Genomic DNA, 20,755 nt, shown 5'->3' on the forward strand with positions numbered 1-20,755 from the left:
TATAATGTTATTTTAAAGTGCACAAGTCAGGAATAAAGGATCACTAAACAATGTTTGATAGCCTTGATTTATATTGCCCTCATGACTCTCTCATGTCTACACAATTATGATTATTTCTAATAGTCATGTACATCATGCTTATTTAAACTTGACTATTAACCTATGATTGTCATAAGGTTACAAATTTCTTATTAATGTGTACTTTATTTTAATTAAGGTCATCCTAAGGTTGGGGTCCCATGGGGACTTTCATCTAAATAGAGTTGGTGGCCATTGAGCTTATTTAGGAACTTTTAACGATTAGCAGTCCCATTAATTTTTAAATTTGTTTCAACTTAAGAAATTTAGCTCCTAAATTTAAGTAATGTTGGTGGTGACTTTTAGAGTGGAGATAAGACTTTAAATTTATTAATTAGTTTTGGTGGAAAAATAATGAGCAATTATTGACATGTGGCAATAAAATTTCCTACGTTGATGGGGGTATTTCCAGCCCCATACCATTTCCAACCACTCAAATTAAGAGGTCTAAAATGTCAGAGCTTCTATTTTGACCACCACCCCCCCCCCCCGCCCCCCGCTCGCCCCAAACCAAAAACAAAAATTTGCTACGCGTAACATTACTTTTTTTATCCAAAACTTTCAATATCGTTTTTTAGGTTGTGATCGGTGGGTTGAGTTGGTAACATTTCTTAGAAGCTCAATGAATGTTGATTGATGACTTTCACATTTGGAGTAATCATTCTTGTCATCCAAATTCAGCTCTGAAGTGTTGATTGGGGAGGAAATGGGAGAAATGCAAGGGAAAGTGCAATGTTTGTTACCTACAATGTTAATTAGGGGCATAAGTGTAGTTAGCAAGGAAGGTTTAATGGTGTATCAAGAGTTGCAAGATCTTAGATCCTTCTGTTTGAGTATGAGAATGTAATTTGATACCATTCTAGAGGCTGCTAGGAAGTATCCATCTCTTATACATTGTAGCTTGATGCAATAATCGGTTGGTTTGAATCAAGACACAACAAATATTCCATGGGATAAATTTCCCTTCTCTATAGAAAAGCAACAAGGACCTCTCTAACTATGGGCTCGTGTTGGTGGTGGATGTGATTGGCTAGGATAAAGAGTCTACAAAAGGGCTAGGTGGTTGAGGTGCGTCAAATTTGGATGCTAGGATGCTAGTCCTTTTCTCTCATGTCCAATGATGGTCTTTTGCTTGTTCGTAGTGTTGAATCCCTAGATGACGCATGTTGTCTTTTTTTGTTTTGCTTGGGTTTGGTCTATATTGATTGGTTTTTTTGTTCAATATGAGCCCCTATTAGAACCCTCACTAAATTATCAAAAAAACAACACCATGAAGAATTAATCTTGTGACTATAATATCCAATCCTACAAATGACTCTGAAACATTATTTCCGACTATGAGTGACTTATGCAACATGAAAAAGGTATAGATAAATCGATAGATAGATGATTTTAACATTCATGAGGCTAAACATAGCATATGGGACAACCTATAGCCTATGGGATAACGTTTCCACCATACTAACTTTAATAATCTTGTTCTTTATTTGTGCTCAATGTTCTCCTTGCTGAATAAGTTGTACCAAGAGTTGCAAAATATAATATCCGTAAACTTGACCATTTCCTTGAATGCGTCACATTCTAAAATAAAGTGTCATTCAGTGTTCACCTTCCCTGAATTGCAAAACATGCAAACTCTCTTCCCAAGACTCTTTTTGCCTCTTCTACTGTCTAGTCTCAAATCAAAGCTGGTGAGAGTTGGTTCTGAGCCATGCTATAAGAGTTTTATCTCTCCAACGAATGTTTGCCTCTATGTATAGGCCTTTTGGAGTTGATTGCATGTGGGGATGAGAACTCGATGCACTTATTATTTTTCCTTCCAACTCTATTTCTCCAATTTTTCTTATAGAATTCCTCCATAACAAAGACCTTTATTTATTTATTGTTTGCGGGACACATTGAAATGGATATTCCATTTGCTCACACACTTGATGCTTTGTTACATCCATGTCTTTTTCATATTTGCACAAAATATCATCAAAGACCACTTTAGGCCATCTACTTGCACACATTTTTTTAATTCTTTTAAGATAGCTAATGAGGTGAACATTTCAGCACAAGCTTCAAGAATACATAAAGAAGATAATTAAAGCGAAGTGAAGGCACGACAATCTGCATACATCTCTTATAGATGACCAAGTAAAGGAAGGAAAACTTGAAAGTCATCAAGATTAAGAGCAAGCTTCAAAGGCTACATGAATTTGAACCAAAGCAACATTAAAAATATATATATTGTTAAGCTTAAATTATATACAATTAAACTAAAATTAACATTTATGAACTTGAACTTTACAATGGTTTTAACTTTTTGTAAAACCTTAAGAGAATATATATATTCAAGTCAAAGTTTTGCATAGTAATTAAAGATTTGAGTTGTAACTCCCAAAATGATTAAAATTTAACTCAAAAGCCTGAAGAATACAATGAAATATTGAAGAAGTTCGGCTTCAACGTATGGTCCTGACACTTTTAAAAAGTTGGAAAGGAACAAAGAATGCTTTGATCAGCTTTTGCTGACAATCCTGTGTGCAAGCCAATCGGTAATATCTTTGCGCACAATTGCAATATTATCATCAGGCTCCCCAAACAGAAGCGAATGCCACATGCCCTCATATATCTTCACTGTCTTGTCCTTGCTCGTCGCCTTCTCATACAACTCTCTGCTAACAGTTGGATCTGTCACCACATCAGCATCACCATGGAGAACAATAAATGGCAACTCAACATCTTGAAACTGTTTATTGACATAATCAGTCACTCTCAACAGCTCCAAGACAGTTCCTAGCCTGGGCTTCCCCAAATACCTACCATAAAAAGGCATAAAATGCAAATCTTTATAAAACTGTTCGTAAGATTATTTCTCAAAAGAAACTATAATATTATAGGCTAACTCTAAATAATATTTTTTTGAAAATTCCTACAATCGATGGTGCCGACTTGGAAGCAAATTAATAAATGGTTAATGCCTGCAATGTCCTCATGTTTCTGTTGTGTAACTTGTATGCTACAGACTGGTGTACGGCTTAACTGAACTACTCTTGCCATGTTCTCATGTTTCTGTTGCGCAACTCTTATGTTACTGAATGGCGTAGGGCTTATCTAAACTTCTCTGTCCAAGTCATCTCTACGCGCTCATTCTCCTCAACTTTTGAATACGCAAAGTTTTGAGTTCAGAAACACTTACAGTATCAAGAAAATGTAATATTTTGAGGGCAGACAGCAAATGTGCAGATGTAAGATGTGCATGCAATTTTTTAGACTGGATGTAAGAAGAATATCTCAAATTCTCAATAATCAGAACAAGAACATGCACATATTGGTTTTGATGGAAGACTTTATTCGATCGCAAAGCAGTCACAAACACGGTCTCTTGAAAATGCCCATGAGTTTTTGTTTGAAGAGAGAGAGACAGTAAATTGTTAAAATATTTTTCTGCAAAAAATTTTTGTTTACCACCACGTTGCAAAATCAAATGCATTAAATAAAACACAGGCTCTGTTACACGGATGAGTTTTCAGCCCATGTCACTATACCGGGAACATCTCAGGGGCAGGGACAGCTTGGGGACATTTCCTCAAATCTGACACTCTAAACAATGCCTGTTTGAGCGATTTATTGGAATTTCAGTGAAGGTGTATAAAATACCTATTTGCAAGAATGCATCCATCTGATAACATGATGATTGTTGGGCTTTAAGGATAGTATAACATATACGTCAATATGACAAATGATTCTATGATGTATATATATATTTGTATATAGTTGTACCCTGCAGTCCACAAAATTGACATAAAAAGTCCTACCCATATGACCAAAGAAAGAATGAATATTCACATCCACAAATGACCAAATATTTGACATAGTTTAATCTGTTTGTCAAATTCAGGTAATTAAAAGTAAACAGAAATAGCTCCATGTGCTTACCAACTTATGATAATAAGCAAACTGGTGGAATAAGTTCTTGGTTGTAAAATAAAATGTTAATGATCATTCCACTATTGACAAACAGAAAAAATATTATGATATCAACGTCTATATATGACCATGTAAAGGAGTAATAATGTGTTCATAAAACTTCAGGTAACCAAGTTGATAGAAGAAGCATATAGCACGTCTTCAGTGGAATATATAAGAAAATAACTATCATTCTTCACTCGTAATATGTGAACATGGAAAATAGGTAACTAAAATATTACAACAGAAGGTGATCATTTAACCAGTAAAATCCATCGCATCAGTCATAGTACTAATCTGAAAAACGTTTCCCAGGCAGATTCAAATAACATCACTATCAGAATGGCTACAGCAGGGGTTCCAGTTCTGGGATCCTTTTCCTGACCAAAATATTTTTATTAGCGAGAGTGTGCCCCTAAATTCTATTTCACTGCCATTGAAAATTGCTTTATTTTACATACAAGTGATTTGTACTAGTTTATGCAAGCGTGTGAAAAGGCTAAAAAATAGGCTATGAGAAAGCATGTGACAACGATAAAAAAATAAGCCAGGAGCTCAGGCATGGGTATACAGGCTTGGTACGTGGATTTGTCTATAAAGAATATGATGAGGTCTGTCCACAATACATATAAAAAATGTATAAAAATCATAAATATATAGTCTAGCCTAAAATAGAAATTAGATTCTCAAATATTTACTATTAAACTTAAACTCAGTTACAGATTCTTCACCCAAGGCTCTGGATGTGGATCTGGATGCCTGTGGGTGCTGATCCAGAGGCAGATGCCATGTGGGTGTCTGTTGGATGTGCATCCTAAGCACCCGGATGTGCAGAGATGCCTCAGAGGCATCCACATGCATCCGGAAGCCTGGGATGGCTTCCAACAGACACCCACAGGGCATCTGAGCGCTTTTGAATGCCTCCGAGGGCCCATGCCCAGAAAAAGCAATTGTTTATGACTTTTTCCCACAGTATTTATTTAGACATGTGCAAACAACAATTTTTTATTGTATTTTTTGCTCCAAAACCCTAAAAGAGGGTATTCAACCATTCTTCATCTCATTTTGTTTGCAGCTAGGCACTCTTTTCATTTTGTCTCCATTTTGGCATTTTGAAGGCAAGGTGATTATTTTTGAAAAGGATCATTCATAGGGCAAAAGATAGCTTCCACAGAGGAATTTTAAGCATCTAAGATAAACATTTGATCCCATTCTTGGGTACTTGAATGAATTTTCTTTTGAGATTTTTATGAATATTTTCATGTTTGTGAAGAAATTTTTCAAGTTGCTTTCATTTTCTTTTTTGAAAAAAGACATAAAGAAACAAGTTTAGCTATCTATTTTAGTAGTTTTGTATAATTTTTTTGCACTTGTATGCTTGATGTTCATAATTTTTTTCTAATTTAAATTTATTTAGTTTCTTATTATAGTAAGAAATTAGATTGTATCACCAATAAAAAAAGAAAAGAAATTAGATTGTATTGTGCAAGAATGGCCTCCACTAGTAGTCGAAGTTTTGTGGGAGCGCAAGGAGACAATAGTTTCAAAATTAATGTAGGATGTCCTTTATGGAGACATACCACAAGAATCTCACAAGTTCCACGAGGTGGCTCATATCTTTGGAAGTGTAATTATTGTCAAAGTAACAAAGACAAACCATTCAATAGCTCATATTCCTGAATCAAACTTCATTTTACAATGGAATGGCAATGTGCAAAGTCACAGAAAAGAAGGAGATGTCTAATGCACAAAGAGCTTCATATGTAAAAGAACAAGAAGCTGCTGATAATTTGGTTAAAAGATCAAAAAAAAATGTTTTCAACAGCCTCCATCCAGAAAAAAAACAATGTATTACCCATAAAACCAATTGTATCCTCCAAACATCCATTCTTGCAAGTACATGTACCAGGAGTAGAAGATAAGATAAGATAAAATAATATAATGTCCAACAAAAGACCACAACACGGCTTTGTGGGAATAGCGCTTACAACCAAGAAGATAGCACCAAACAAAACACCAAACAGTATCGATAAAAGAGCAAGAACAAAACCTAAAATAGAAAAAGAAGAGAGCAAGAGTCACCCCAAACAAGATTAGGGCTTAGGTATCCTTCCTCAGAGGGAAGGAGGACAATAATGAATGCTTTGTTCTATCGACCAGGGGCTTTGTTCTGTCGTTGAGTGCTATGGGAGTGTCTCTGGCGGAGAGGGACACTACGAGGTTTCACAGATCTAGAGAGGCCAGTGTCAGGGAAACTATACAGTCGCTTTGTCCCCCGGGCAAGAGATGAGGACAAGAAGAAAGACGTGATAAGTTGTACCTGGGTCCGACCCGTGGGAAAAGATAGCTGCAAAGTGTACCTGGGTTCGACCCATGGGAAAAGAGGAAGAAGTAGAATCTACCGCCTGCAAAAGATGTCGATTGGACACTACATTTAGAGTGGAGGCAATGGTCTTCCTTTTGACTTGGTGAGGTCACCATATTGAAAGGAAATGGTGGCAGCCATGAATAAAGAATCGGCCGATTACCCAAGTCCCAAGTATGAAAAGGTGTATACCTCTCTATTGCAAAAGGAGAAGACTTGCGTAGAGAAAGCTATTCAACCAATTGTTGTTTTGAAGGATGGAAAGATGCAAATACCAGCCATTGATTACTAATGTGATTTTAGTGTCACCCAAAGGGGTAATGTTTTTGAAGGCAATTGATTGTGGAGGGGAAGTGACAGATTAACACTTCATTTCCAAATTTCTCATCGGTGCCATAGAGATGGTGGGTAGTGAGAATGTGGTCTAGGTGATTGCAAACAATGCCAAGCATTGTAGTGGTGCAAGTACTTTGGTTGAGGGTCAGAATGATGACATTTTTGGACACCTTGCACTATACACTACTTAAACTTGATCGTGCAACAAATTGGCTCTCAAATACATTGGGTGAAGCAAATTTACCAAGATGGGGAGATACAAATGTCTGTGACGAACCATCACATGTCACAATCAATATTCAACTTATTCTCCAAATTGGAGTTATTGAAGGTAAATTGTAATTACTAAATTTAATTTATTTATTTAATTGGAATAAATATTATGTCATGTTCAATTATCAAATTGTATATAACTTTGTTTAATATTTACTGACATGTTATTAACTTACTTAGGTGGTTGAAACTCGATTTCCATCTCATACTATTGTTAAGAGATGACTTGTCAAGGTGCACAAGGCATTAAGCCAAAAGGTTATTTCTAGCTAGTGGGTATATGGAAGGCTTCAAATTCAAAGAGGGCACAAAAGGTCAAAGCATTGGTCTTGGATGACAATTAGTGGACTCATGTGCAATTTGTTTTAGATTTCACAGACCCTGCCATTATTATGCTATGCCTTTGTTGATACAAATCAACCTTGTTTGGGGGATGTCTGTGATGGCATGGACACAATGCTAGAGAAGGTAAAAATTTCTATACAAACACATGAGAATGACCCCATACAATGTGAAGCCTTATGCAATCAACTAGAAACAATCATTCATCATCTTAGGGGAAAAGATGAATACCCATTGTGCCTCCTTGCTTAAGTTATGTCTCCGCCCCAATGCAGGGTGGGTGGGAGGCTAATGTTGGTGGGTGGGAGGCCCTTTTGTTCTGGCGATTGGTAGAAATGAGAGGGGCTCGGCCACCTATTGGTTCTTGTCGTCCTTGATGCATTAACCGAACCGGGCGGTCGTACTTGCTATGCCAAATAGAGTAGCACCATATGTGGATGAAGAAGTTGCTAGTGGATGCTACAAAGCTTTTGCAAGACTTCTCCAAGATGATGACATTCACAAAAAAGTTAGGATAGAAATTGGCTTATTTGCTTCAAAAGAAAAACTTTATCCAATTACAATAAAGGATTGTTATTGTTGTAGCTTCAGTCGGGTTGATTTAATCATGAGATACATTGTTACGATCACTAGTTAATTATTTTGATTAATCATCATTAGACAATTAATATACACACACACATGCATATATACATAATCATATATAATTAACAATTGTCTAATAATTACTAATCATAAATAATGAAACAGTATCATTAAAGGATTGGTTAAGACATGTGTTAATGAATAGACATGTCCCATAAAGGGATCTCTCCTTGTATCATTTACAATATATAAATAAAAGAGAGATTGCTGCCTTTGGAACACACAGTAATTATAGGCAGAGTGCTATTACATTTGAAGTGATCATTCCTCAACATGGTATCAAAGAGAGGTTGCAAATGCAAGAAAGGGATTGAAGGCATGGTAGAAAGTGTTTAAGTATAGCTTCAGTTGAAGTGAAGTACTCATCATATTGAGTATATGTACTCATGATTTTACATGAGCATTTGTTTTATGTGTTATATTCTTGATAAGAATTTTATATATATATTCTTCTCTAATTGGGCACCTATCTAATCAGGCTATTATCTTAAGAAGAGACAATCCGAATGTGTTAATTAATCCTCCGAATGGTTACCGATTGTATTATGATTAAATGTTATGTCCACGTAGGGACATGACCCTACGTGGCCATTGGCCATGTAGAGTCATTTCTCTGCAAGGACATGACAATTTACATATTTAACATGGAGCGATCAGTGTAGTTTAATATCATTCACAAGGCATACTCAGACTCAGAGATCGGTGTAGTTTGATAACATTCACAAGGCATAATCAGACTTAGCGATTGCTCTCTCCTGCAAACAAGAATATTCATCAAACCATGTTCGTCCATTCTCCATTACTGTTCAGTTTCGAAATATCTGCACAATCAGAACAGCACAGTGTATATACTATCAGATTGGTACGTAAATCTGAACCAATTCAATCTGAAATAATAGTTTGTGTCTCTATCAGAGATCCGGATTTCACATGGTATCAGAGACATCCTGATAGGGAATTCTATTCTTCAGAATTAAAATTAAAATCTCAGATTTATCAATATTATAAGTTTATCCTCAAATTCAAAATGGTTAATCGTGTAAGATTAGAGGATAGACTTGAGGGAGCATCAAATTTTTCATCATGGAGAATTCGAGTCATGATAGTACTAAGAGAAATGGAGTTAGAAGAGTAATAGAATCAAAAAAATCAATACCTGAAAATGATCCAGATAAAATGACACGGAAAAGGCACAACAACAAGGCCATGAAAATTATTATAGAATCGGTTAAGGATCATATTCTTCCATCTATATCCAGTCTTAAAACTGCATTTGAGATGTTCTCTACTATTAAAAACACTTTTGAAATCAACAATACTAGTAGATTGCTAACTTTAAAGCAAGATCTTCTATATATAAAAATGAACAATGGGGAGTCAATTACGTCCTATTTTCTAAGAATCTCTGAGTTAAAAGATCAACTTGCAACAATTGGACGTCAAGTTGATGACGAAGAACTTAAACATCATAGCATTAAAAGGACATCCACTATATTGGGAAACCTTCATTTGTGGTCTAAGCTCCCGACCTAACCTTCCTAAATTTGAATTACTCAAAAATGAATGCACTCAAGAAGAATCAAGATTAGTTTCCAAAAGAATCAATATAGATCAAGAGGGAGATATTCAAACTCTTCATGCTAATACAAACAATAAAGAAAAAAAGGTAAATTCAAACAAAAAAATCTAGAGTATAGATAGTGGAGCATCACGTCATATTACAGGTTTTAGAGACAAATTCGAAAACTTCAAAGAATACTCCTATGAAGAAGTAACCATTGGAGACAATTCTACACATCCAATTAAAGGTATTGGATCATGTTCAATTCATCTAAATTCGGGTATTACTCTCCAACTTAAAAATGTTTAATTCATACTTGGTATAAAAACAAATTTGCTCTCTATCTCCGGTCTTGCTGATCAAGGATACAAAATCACCTTTCAAGAGGATAGAGTTCTATCTTGGCCAAAGAACTCCAACATCAAAAAAGCTATATCTGTTGGATTTAGAGATGGAAGTTTATATAAACTTTGTAATCGACAAAATTTAGCCCTAAGTCATGAAACATCAAATTCAACCGAACTTTGGCATAGAAGACTAGGTCACCTTCATTTTCGTGCATTATCATCAATAGGGAAAATTGTAAAAAGATTACCTAGTCTCAAATCGGATCACTTAGGCATTTGCAAAGGATGTGCCCTAGGAAAGAACACCAAGAAATCCTTTCCTAAAAGCATACACAAATCAAAATCTGTACTTGAACTTATACACACTGATCTATGTGGTCCTATGACTGTACCTTTCCCTAAAAAGGTGTCTCTATTATGTGATTTTTATTCATGACTATTCTAGAAGAACTTGGATCTACTTCCTCAAACAAAAGGAATCAATTGAAGTATTATCTAAATTCAAAGAATTCAAAGCACTAGTTGAAAATCAATCCAGACAAAAAATAAAAACACTAAGATCAAACAATGGAGGTGAATACATCTTTGAAATTTTCAAATATTTTTACATTACTGTTGGGATTAAGAGGGAGTTTTTTGTACCATATAATTCTCAATAGAATGGAATTGCAAAACGTAAATATAGATCAATTATTTATTCAACCAGAGCAATGATGCATGATCAAAATCTTCATACTTCCTTTTGGGCTGAAGCTTCTAATATTGCAGTTTATATTCAAAATAGATGTTCTCGCTCAATATTAGAAAACATGACTCCTGAAGAAGTATTTTCAAGTCTCAAACCAAATCTAAGTCACCTAAGAATATTTGGGTGTCTTGTTTATATTCATATTACTAAAGATAAAAGAACAAAATTACAACCATCTGGAAATAAGGGAATACTCATTGGATACAGTGAAACAACCAAAGGTTATAGGATCTATGTTCCGGGTCAAAGAAGAGATGTAAAATTTGAAAAAGTTATTGCCTTCAATCTTTCTAAGAACATTGATGAACCATATACAAAACCTACTACTGAACTAGATGAAGATCACCTAGTGGAAAATGAGAGGGATAATGATACTGAACCTCCTTCACCTACTATCTCAAATTCAAAGAGTATTGAAAATTCCAATAATAATAAAAAGGCCACTTAGGGCTAGGAAAATGAAAGAAGAGAATCATGTTGAACCTGATGAAGTAATCAGAGAAAGCAAGAGAACAAGAAATCGGTCATGTTATGTGGCACTACTAACTGAACTTATCAAAACAAAACCTTCAAATGTTAAAGAAGCTTTATCAAGCAAACCTTGGAAAGAAGCAATGATTGAAGAATATCAATCAATACTAAAAAATGATGTATGGGATGTTGTACCCAGACTAAGAACAAATCAGTCATCTCTTCCTAGTGGCTATACAAAATCAAGCATGCACCTAACAGTAGCATTGAAAAATACAAAGCCAAATTTGTGGCATGCGGGTTCTCACAGAAGGAAGGAATCAATTATGGGGAAACTTTTGCTTCAATTGTTAGATACACATCTGTTAGGACTATCTTAGCAATTGCAGCATCCAAAGGATGGAAATTTCATCAAATAGATGTTAAAACAGCATTCTTAAATGGTGAAATTGAAGAAATTTATATTCAGCAACCGGAAGGGTTCATCACTCATGATGAAAATTCTTACGTGTGTAAATTAAAGAAAGCACTATATGGCCTTAAACAGGCACCCAGGGCATGGTATGAAAGAATAGACAGCTATCGAACAAAGTCAGGGTATTCTAAGAATGAAGTTGATCCAAACATATACTTCAAAATAAATGCTAATGACATAATTATTCTTGCGTTATATGTTGATGATTTGTTAATAACAGTTGAAGAACATCTTATAAACAAGTGCAAATAGGAACTAACAGCAGAGTTTGATATGAATGATTTAGGTCTTCTCCACTACTTCCTAGGACTAGAAGTCTGGCAAAAGGGGAACTACATTTTCCTAAATCAGAGAAAATACACTATTGATATTTTGACGAAATTTGGAATGATGGATTATAAACCAGTTACTACTCCTATGGAAGTCAACTTACATAAGCTAAAGGATGATATGATTGAATCCGAATCTACCGATCCTACTTACTATAGGCAGATCATTGGATCTTTAATGTATTTGGTGACTACTCGTTCTGATATATGTTATGCCACTAATACCTTAAATCAGTTCATGTGTGAACCAAAGAAGATACATCTAATAGCAACCAAGTATATCTTAAGATATCTAAGAGGTACAGTTGGTATGGGACTCAAATATGATCAAGTCGAAATCAATCTTCATGGATATTCAGATTCTTATTGGGCAGGCAGCTCTACTGAACGTAAAAGTACTACAAGATGTTGCTTCAGTCTCGGATCTGGGATGATTTCTTGGTTCAGCAAAAAACAATCATTAGTTGCATTAAGCTCCTCTGAAGCAGAATTTATAGCCTCCTCCATGGGAGCCAGAGAAGAAGTATGGTTACGAAAATTGCCAGTTGGATTGTTTAAGAAGCCCTTGAAGCCAACTATCATTCACTGTGATAATCAGAGTTGTATCAAGCTTTCAACTAATCCGGTTTTTCACAATCGATCTAAGCATACTAAAATACCTTATCATTACATTAGAGATATGGTAGATCGAGGTGCAATCAAACTGGAGTACATAAGTACAAATGAGCAAACAGCAGATGTTTTTACCAAGCCTCTTGCCAAAGTAGAATTGGAATACTTCAGAGGAAAACTTGGTATGATTAAATTGTAATGTTGAATATTGAATTTAAGTTTCAATTTATATGTGTTTATGCTTCTAAAGTTGTCTAGTTGCATCAGATATGTAATGAAAGGTGATGATCTTTCATGGACATATATATTCATAAGGTAATCTTTGTAAGGTGACGATCTTACAAATGATAAGCTTGTTATTATGGCAATTTTGTTCCAGATACGCCATAAGTCATTGATAACGAAAGTATTATGATTACTCTAGATATTGTTTTGGACAATTAGAGATTATAATGTATGTTATGATAGTGTTCATAACTTTGTGATTATAGTTATTTGACAAGTCACTATTTCAAAGTGTTAAAGTCCGATAAAGTGTTTTGTATAAATATCTTTGATACTGATATCATTTATCACTTCTCCCTTGCTAAGAGGGAGTGTTGAAGTATAGCTTCAGTTGGAGTGAAGTACTCATTATATTGAGCGTATGTACTCATGATTTTACATGAACATTTGTTTTGTGTTATATTCTTGATAAGAATTTTATATATGCATATATATATGACATTTCTTATCTAATCGGGCTCTTATCTTAAGAAGAGACAATCTGAATGTGTGTGTTAGTCGTCCAAATGATTACTGATTGTATTACGATTAAATGTTATGTCCCCGTAGGGACATGACCCTGCATGGCCATTGGCCACGTAGAGTCATGTCTCTACGGGGACATGACACTTTACATATTTAACATGGAACGATCGATGTAGTTTGATATCATTCACAAGGCATACTCAGACTCAGCGATTGCCCTCTCCTGCAAACAAGTAATATTCATCAAACTGTGTTCGTCCATTCTCCATTACTGTTCAATCAGATTGGTAAGTAAATCTGAACCAATTCAATCTGTAATAATAGTTTGTGTCTCTATCAGAGATCCTGATTTCACAGAAAGATCCATTTCAGAAATAGATGAATAAAAACATATTTCACAAAGACCAAATCAGATAAATTTCAGTTCTCTTTCATGGATTAGACAGAACTTTTGAGGAGTACTAACAATAATCATCTTCAAAAAGACATAAATGGATATCCGTATTGAATTTATACCCCAAATTAATATTCTGGAACTTCATCACATATTGACAGCGGACAACTGTACTATTAAATTATATGGTTGGCAGACTATATCCTGTGTGGAATATACTGTTTGATGATATATCTCTAATATTTCAGATGTATCAATTTCAATGGACGAGTAATAATGACAGATTATGGAATAAGAGAAAAGAAGAAAATAAGTTATTTGTACCTGGCATCAACAAGGAACGAATGATAGATAACGAACATCAACAGGGACAAGGAAACTGTGCAGAATCTAATCCACAAAGAACCAGAAATAATAGAAAGAAGATTGGTGGGAGGAATAAACTAGCAGCCACTACTATATTTTGAATCATTATGTCTTTTGCAGCTTTCAACAACCAACACCCATACTACTGCCGTACACAATCACAAACTTCCACCAGAGTTTCAATAGAGACTTCATTGACAGATCAATCAAATTGGGCACATATAGTAACCAATAATATATTATGGTCAATCCTGTTTGATAACAGCTTTTACATGTTATCCGTGTTGCCATCTGAGAGTAATCAAGGATTAAAAACGCCATCGTTGATACAAGCATCAAGCCTGAGGAGTTAAATTTCACTATAGGGCAATTTTGAAGATTTTCAATATGGTGAGACAAGATTAGATAATGTATTCAAATTGTGCCGTGCCTTACTCCAGAGAAGTTATCTTGTTTTACGATCTCGCTGAGAGATTGAAATCATTAAGGGTTAGACGCTACAAAGTCAATAGTTGTTGGGCCAGGTATACAAAGGAGTCCTTGTTATCTAATTGCTAAATATTGTTGTTGTGTAGACAAAGGTTGCTAGTGAAGGGAGTTCTTAGTGAAAGACTGTGCAGTAAGGAAGAAATAAAAATCTCAGGAGCAACAATAAAACAATTAAAAAAGGGGACAACATTACATACTATGAGTGTAGAAAACTCAAACGCATTTTTGTCAACAGTCGCTGTAGAGAAGACAAGGGAAATTGAGCTTAGTGGAAGAAGTTGTCAGAAAGATGCAACATTTGACAATCAGAGATAAGTATTATGCTTGAAAAATGTTGATGAATTTTATTTTTTAATTCATGCCATAACATTGGGATAATAAACCTTGTATGCTTCTACCTTTGATTCTTTAATATTTACCTTTAGGATGGTTTTATGGACTAATTAAAATCTCTCTCTGGTATGCTTTTAGGATGGAACTCATTTACACGAAAAGAACTTGATGCTTGCAATAATGCAAACTGAGTTAATAACCAAAAACATTTCTTCAAAGAGGAGGAAATAACATTTAAAGGGAGTCTAGTTCATCCATTAGTGGCAAACTTGGAAGTCAAGAGATTGATAAATGTATTTGGAGCTTCAGAAGGGATCTGTCTGGTATAGCCAAGCCTGAGGATAAATCCACTGTTTAGTACATTCAATCATGTTACTATGAATCAAAGTATGCTTTCGTGACAGAGGGAGCAGATAGAGGATATGATTCATTCAACTTTTGAGGATCTCAGTCGTATTGATTCAAAGGGAGTAGACCATGTCGAGATGGATTCTCCATTGATCAAGAAATTGTAGCAGTCAGAAGACTATGATTCATGAGATAATGTTTCATATGTGCAAACCAAAAAGGCCTTCCTAAATTGTAGATGGATACTTGGAATGCTATTCATTTGGAGTACATCATCACTGAAGATCTAAGAACCAATATTTTCTCCAAACCTTCTACCAAAGTGAAGTTTGTACATTATTGATGTTACATCCCAAATTTTGACCTAATTTAAATTATTATAGCCGTTGAGTTGAATGGGTTTTATTTCTATTCATATGAAAAAGGTAGTTAAATATAATTGTTGTATACTATGAAATGGTTTAACTTTAAATATGGATGGTCGTAATCCATTATTTGTCATGTGATGATGATAGTAGTTAGCAGTTGCTTGGTTTCGGAATTATGGTTATTAACTAAATTCTTTATTAAATATCAATGTTAAATGTTATTATGGAATTATCATGGAACTTGGTAATATTGTAGAAAATTGTTGCATGGGTGATTGCAGGAGCAGAGGAAGGGGAAAAGCATTGCTTAACGGGATCTACGGAATCGGGTACTATCTTGGTCCATTAGTCTGATTGACAGGTATGACCTCTAACTATCTTAGTAAGGACCTAGCGACTTGTATAGCAGGGTACAATCATTGGACATGCATGAGCTATCAATACATATTAGAAACATTAATGATTTTACTTTAATTAATGTACATACCTTTAAACAGCTTAGGGTTGACATCTCCATCACTTCATTACAATACATATTTATGTATGTGCACATAGATATAGAAATAAAGGTGACACCATTCCATTATTTTTATACAAAATTTTATTTAATTAATACGTACATTTAAATGTGTACAAGAAGATAAAATAATCTTCCAAATGAAGCATGTATTTAGATATACATATTTTAAAAATACGACCTTGGATAAAACATATAATATGATGCCATCTTATAAAATACATCTATGTGCAACTAAATAAATATGTTTATAATTATCCTTGTTTTATAACCTTCAAGTTCTTTTCCATATTTATTCATTTCTTTATTAGAAACTGAAATGCACACTTGGCATATGATATCGACGTTCACGAAGACAAATCTTTTAATTCTTTAAGAGTTACGGCTTCTTGGAAACCTTTGATATATCGAATGCCTCTATATATTTGGAAGCCAAGAGAAGTCAGATACATGAATATTGTTCTCCGCACGATTTACCTCTGCATTTTTCCACGTTATTACTTCAAGTTTACCCTTTGCTAAAGGTCGAAAATCAGGAATATTTTGGAAATTGCATACGGATTGCTTCCATGAGGGAACTAGTTGTTTAACATCAAACCAAGGCTCACGTTTCCATTAAATCAAACTAGGTTAAGTGGTTCCTTTTCGAGTGATACATATTCATTCTTTTATTCCTACATTCGAATTTATAGCAGAAGGAAGTACGTCCATGAAAATTCTATATTTTACTATCAATGACTCTAATTTTTCCGTATTGAGTCAAGACCGATTGTACATGACAAGTTCATACATTATTATTTTGCTGAAGTATAACAGAATGTACAACCTTGCAAGCTTATTAAGATCATTCTCTGTTATTTGCTGAGGTTTAGCAAAAGAGTTGGATACTCTAAGATTATAAACACCCAGGACTCACCCAATTGTATAGCCAAGGAAAAGAGTGAAGAGGTGAGAGAAATCTGCAATAACATGAAACAAAATTTATTATAACATAACATACTTATATAAGTTTCAAAAGAAAGGAATCATATGATAGCTCATGCTTGTCCATTTATATTGTTCCCTATTGTCAAGTCAAGCGGTGGTGATCGGGTAATAGAAACTCATCTCAAAACCTTAGCCAAGGTCGTTAAAGACATGCTTGCCTTCTTAAGATCACATGATGTCAGTAGTGTCAATTATTCAGTCATGTTCGTCCATAACTGTGCGGGACGCCGGTATTGCTCAGATGACTGGACTAGTAGTACCCCAAGCCTGATCCCAGGGTCAGGAGGATCTTTCTTTCAAAAATTGTGTGGGGATGGATATGGTCCACGGTTGGGAGGTTAAGCCTAAGTCAATGCTTCTCCTCTTACCAGAAAGTCAAGGCCTGCCCAACCAATTAAAGACTCTCCAGCTACTTTTTAGTATATTCTTTCTTTATCCTCGCTATGTTTCTGTTTCCTCTTACTTTATACTGAAATGGCAACAATCTACTTCACTTGTTTACAAGGAATGTTAAGAAATTGTTATTTCAGTTAATCGTTATTTCAATTAATCGTTATTTCAGTTCATCACTATTCAATTAATCGTTATTTTTGGTAATCGTTATTTCAATTAATTGTTATTTCAATTCATCATTACTCAGTTAATCGTTATTTCTGTTAATATCTCATGAAATGGATTTTATACCCCGACCACCCCTTCTACCTCAGCAACATGTTTATCAACAAAGGATTCACGAGGCACTTAACAATCGACAAGCAAAACAACAATTAGGCCCAATCAAAACTCCAGATAAGATCTACGGGAGCCCTAAATGCTTTATATCACCTAAACTATTAAGTAAATTTCCAAAGAGATCTAATTTTATGGCAAAATCATGGACACTCGAATATGCAAACCAATCAAGGACTAAGGGAGAGCAGTTTTTGTTTGAGGCTCGGGTTGATTTTCCAAATTTTTCCACTGAATTGGACTTGTATGTAGTACCTCGTGGGTCTTACGATATTATTATAGGCATTAATTGGCTCAGTGAGCACAAGGCCAAGGTTGATTGTCTTGCTAAAATTGAAGATTGTTTGGATGACCAAGGCAAACCTGTAAACATTAAAGGGGTTATACATGAAATTAAATCAAAACAGATATCCGCCATGCAACTCAAGAAATGTGGAACAAAAGTTTGTGAGATTTTTGCAGTAAGGATTGAAGAATTAAGAGAAACAAAGGATGTTCCACATGGAAACAAGGAAAATTTGAAAGAAAATTTCGAAGAGTACCCATACCTAAAGAAATATTAGGATGTGTTTCTCGAAGAACTCCCCGGAATACCTCTATCTCGAGTCTTTGATTTTTCCATAGATTTGGTACCCAGAGCAAAACCCATTTCTTGAGCCCCTTATTGAATGACCACCATAGAATTAATGGAGTTGCAAATGCAATTGCAGGATATGTTAAACAAGAAACTTATTCGGCCCACTGTTTCACCATGGGGAACCCCAGTATTGTTTGTCAAGAAGAAGGATGGAACTATGGGATTATGTATAGATTATAGAATGGTCAATAAGGTCACCATCAAAAACCAATACCCACTTCCTAGATTAAATAACCTCTTTGATCAAATGAAAGGCGCTACAGTGTTTTCAAAGATTGATTTAAGGTCAAGATATCACCAGCTCCACATCAAGGATGAAGACATTCACAAAACCGCATTCAGAACTAGATATGGGCACTATGAGTCCACAGTATTACCCTTCAAGTTAACCAATGCTCCAGTAGCTTTTATGAACTTGATGAATAGCATATTCCAAGATTGTTTAGACAAATTTGTACTGGTCTTCATAGATGATATCCTAATCTATTTGAAAAATGAACAAGAACATCAAGAGCGTCTAGAAAAGGTCCTATAAAGGCTAAAAGAACATAAATTGTACGAGAAATTGTCTAAATGCATTTTTTATCAGAAAAAAATCTTGTATTTAGGACATATTATATCAGCACAAGGAATAGTCGTAGATCCTTCAAAAATCAAAGCAATTAAGGAATGGCCTATACCTAAGAATGTGACAGAAGTCAAGAGTTTCATGAGATTGGCAGGATTCTATAGGAAGTTTGTCAAGAATTTCTCCAAAATAGCTTAGACAATCACATCACTTCAGGAAAAAGGAAATAAATTTGTATGGACTGAAAAATGTCAATCAGCTTTTGAGTATTTGAAGGAAAAGTTTACTACACCCATACTAAGAGTACCCGACCCACAAAAGAAATTTGTAGTCATAACTGATGCATCAAAGGAAGGAGTAGCAAGTCTGCTAATGCAAGATGAACAGGTGATTGCATATGAGTCAAGGAAGTTGAAGAATTACGAGCAGAATTACACCCCCCATGATCTACAATTGGTAGCTATTGTACATGCTCTCCAAATGTGGAGACATTAATTGATTGGGAAACCTTTCGATCTTCGAACCGATCATCACAGCCTAAAATATTTCTTCACTCAACCCAACCTTAACGCTAGACAGAGGAGATGGCTGGAATTTCTAGCAGAATACGAATTTGATATTAATTATATCAAGGGTAAGGAAAACAAGGTGGCAGACGCCTTAAGCAAAAGGAGACACATTTCTGCGATGAATGTCATAAATTTCAAATTACAAGATCAAGTACTACAACATATAGAGCATGATGAATTTTATGCAAAGATCAGCCAAGCTCTCATCAGAGACCCACAGGATCCCAAGTATTCAAAATTTAGGATAGAAGAGGATGGATTGTTAAGATATCATGATAGAATTTATATACCCAACAAACTTGAACTTCGAAGAATGATTCAGGAGGAATCCCATTCAGGACATCCTGGAGTGACTAAAATGTTGTCAAATATAAAACCACTATATTTTTGGAAAGGAATGAAAGGGGAAATAACAAATTTTGTGACAAGATGCCTAGAATGCCAAAGAGTAAAAGCAAAACATCGTTACCCAACTGGCCTTTTGCATCTAAACGAAGTACCAGAATGGAAATGGCAAATAATTTCCATGGATTTTATACAAGGGGTCACCTATGGCACGGAATAGACACAACACCACCCTAGTAGTAGTGGATAGATTGACTAAGGTTGCTCATTTTATACCAGGAAATCTAACCAATGGAGCACCAAGAATCACTCATAAATTCATAAAGGAAATTTTTAGACTACATGGAGTTCCAGAGAAAATTATCTCAAATAAGGATGCTAAGATAACCTCCAAATTTTGGCAAACATTATTTTCAGCATTGGGAACTAAGCTAAACATCAACTCAGCTTATCATCCCGAGACTGATGGTCAAATAGAAAGAGTAAACTAGGTTTTGGAGGATCTTTTAAGAGTTTACTATATGAATCGACAATACCAGTGGAAAATGTATCTACCCTTGGTAAAATTTGCTTATAATAATTCCCATCGATATACCATTAAAATAGCCCCCTTTGAGGCTCTATATAGTCGCAAATGTAGAACTCCTGTAAGCTGGAATTGAGTAGAGGACAGAATAATTGTTGGACCTGAAATGCTTAAGGAAATGGAAGAACAAGTAATACAAATTCGTCAGAGATTGAAAAAAGCCAACGATAGACAGAAAAGTTATGCAAACACAAAAAGGACACCTAGAGAATTCTCAGTGGGAGAAAAGGTGC

At 35.0% G+C, this 20,755-nt stretch overlaps 1 protein-coding gene across 1 annotated transcript in view; it reads right to left on the bottom strand.

Moving 5' to 3' along the window:
• Positions 1-2,278: 2,278 nt before the first annotated feature.
• Positions 2,279-20,755, bottom strand: part of LOC149547850 (alpha/beta-Hydrolases superfamily protein) — a 51,099-nt gene continuing 32,622 nt past the window's right edge. Inside the window, exon 2 of the mRNA XM_089791899.1 lies at positions 2,279-2,882. Coding sequence (XP_089648025.1) covers positions 2,582-2,882 — 301 coding nt within the window. The 3' untranslated portion in view covers positions 2,279-2,581. The remainder of the gene's footprint in view (positions 2,883-20,755) is intronic.

Source organism: Cupressus sempervirens, chromosome 7 (genome assembly GCF_028749045.1).
Source record: "Cupressus sempervirens isolate cs-2001-9-10 chromosome 7, ASM2874904v1, whole genome shotgun sequence".
Taxonomy (NCBI): Eukaryota; Viridiplantae; Streptophyta; class Pinopsida; order Cupressales; family Cupressaceae; genus Cupressus; species Cupressus sempervirens.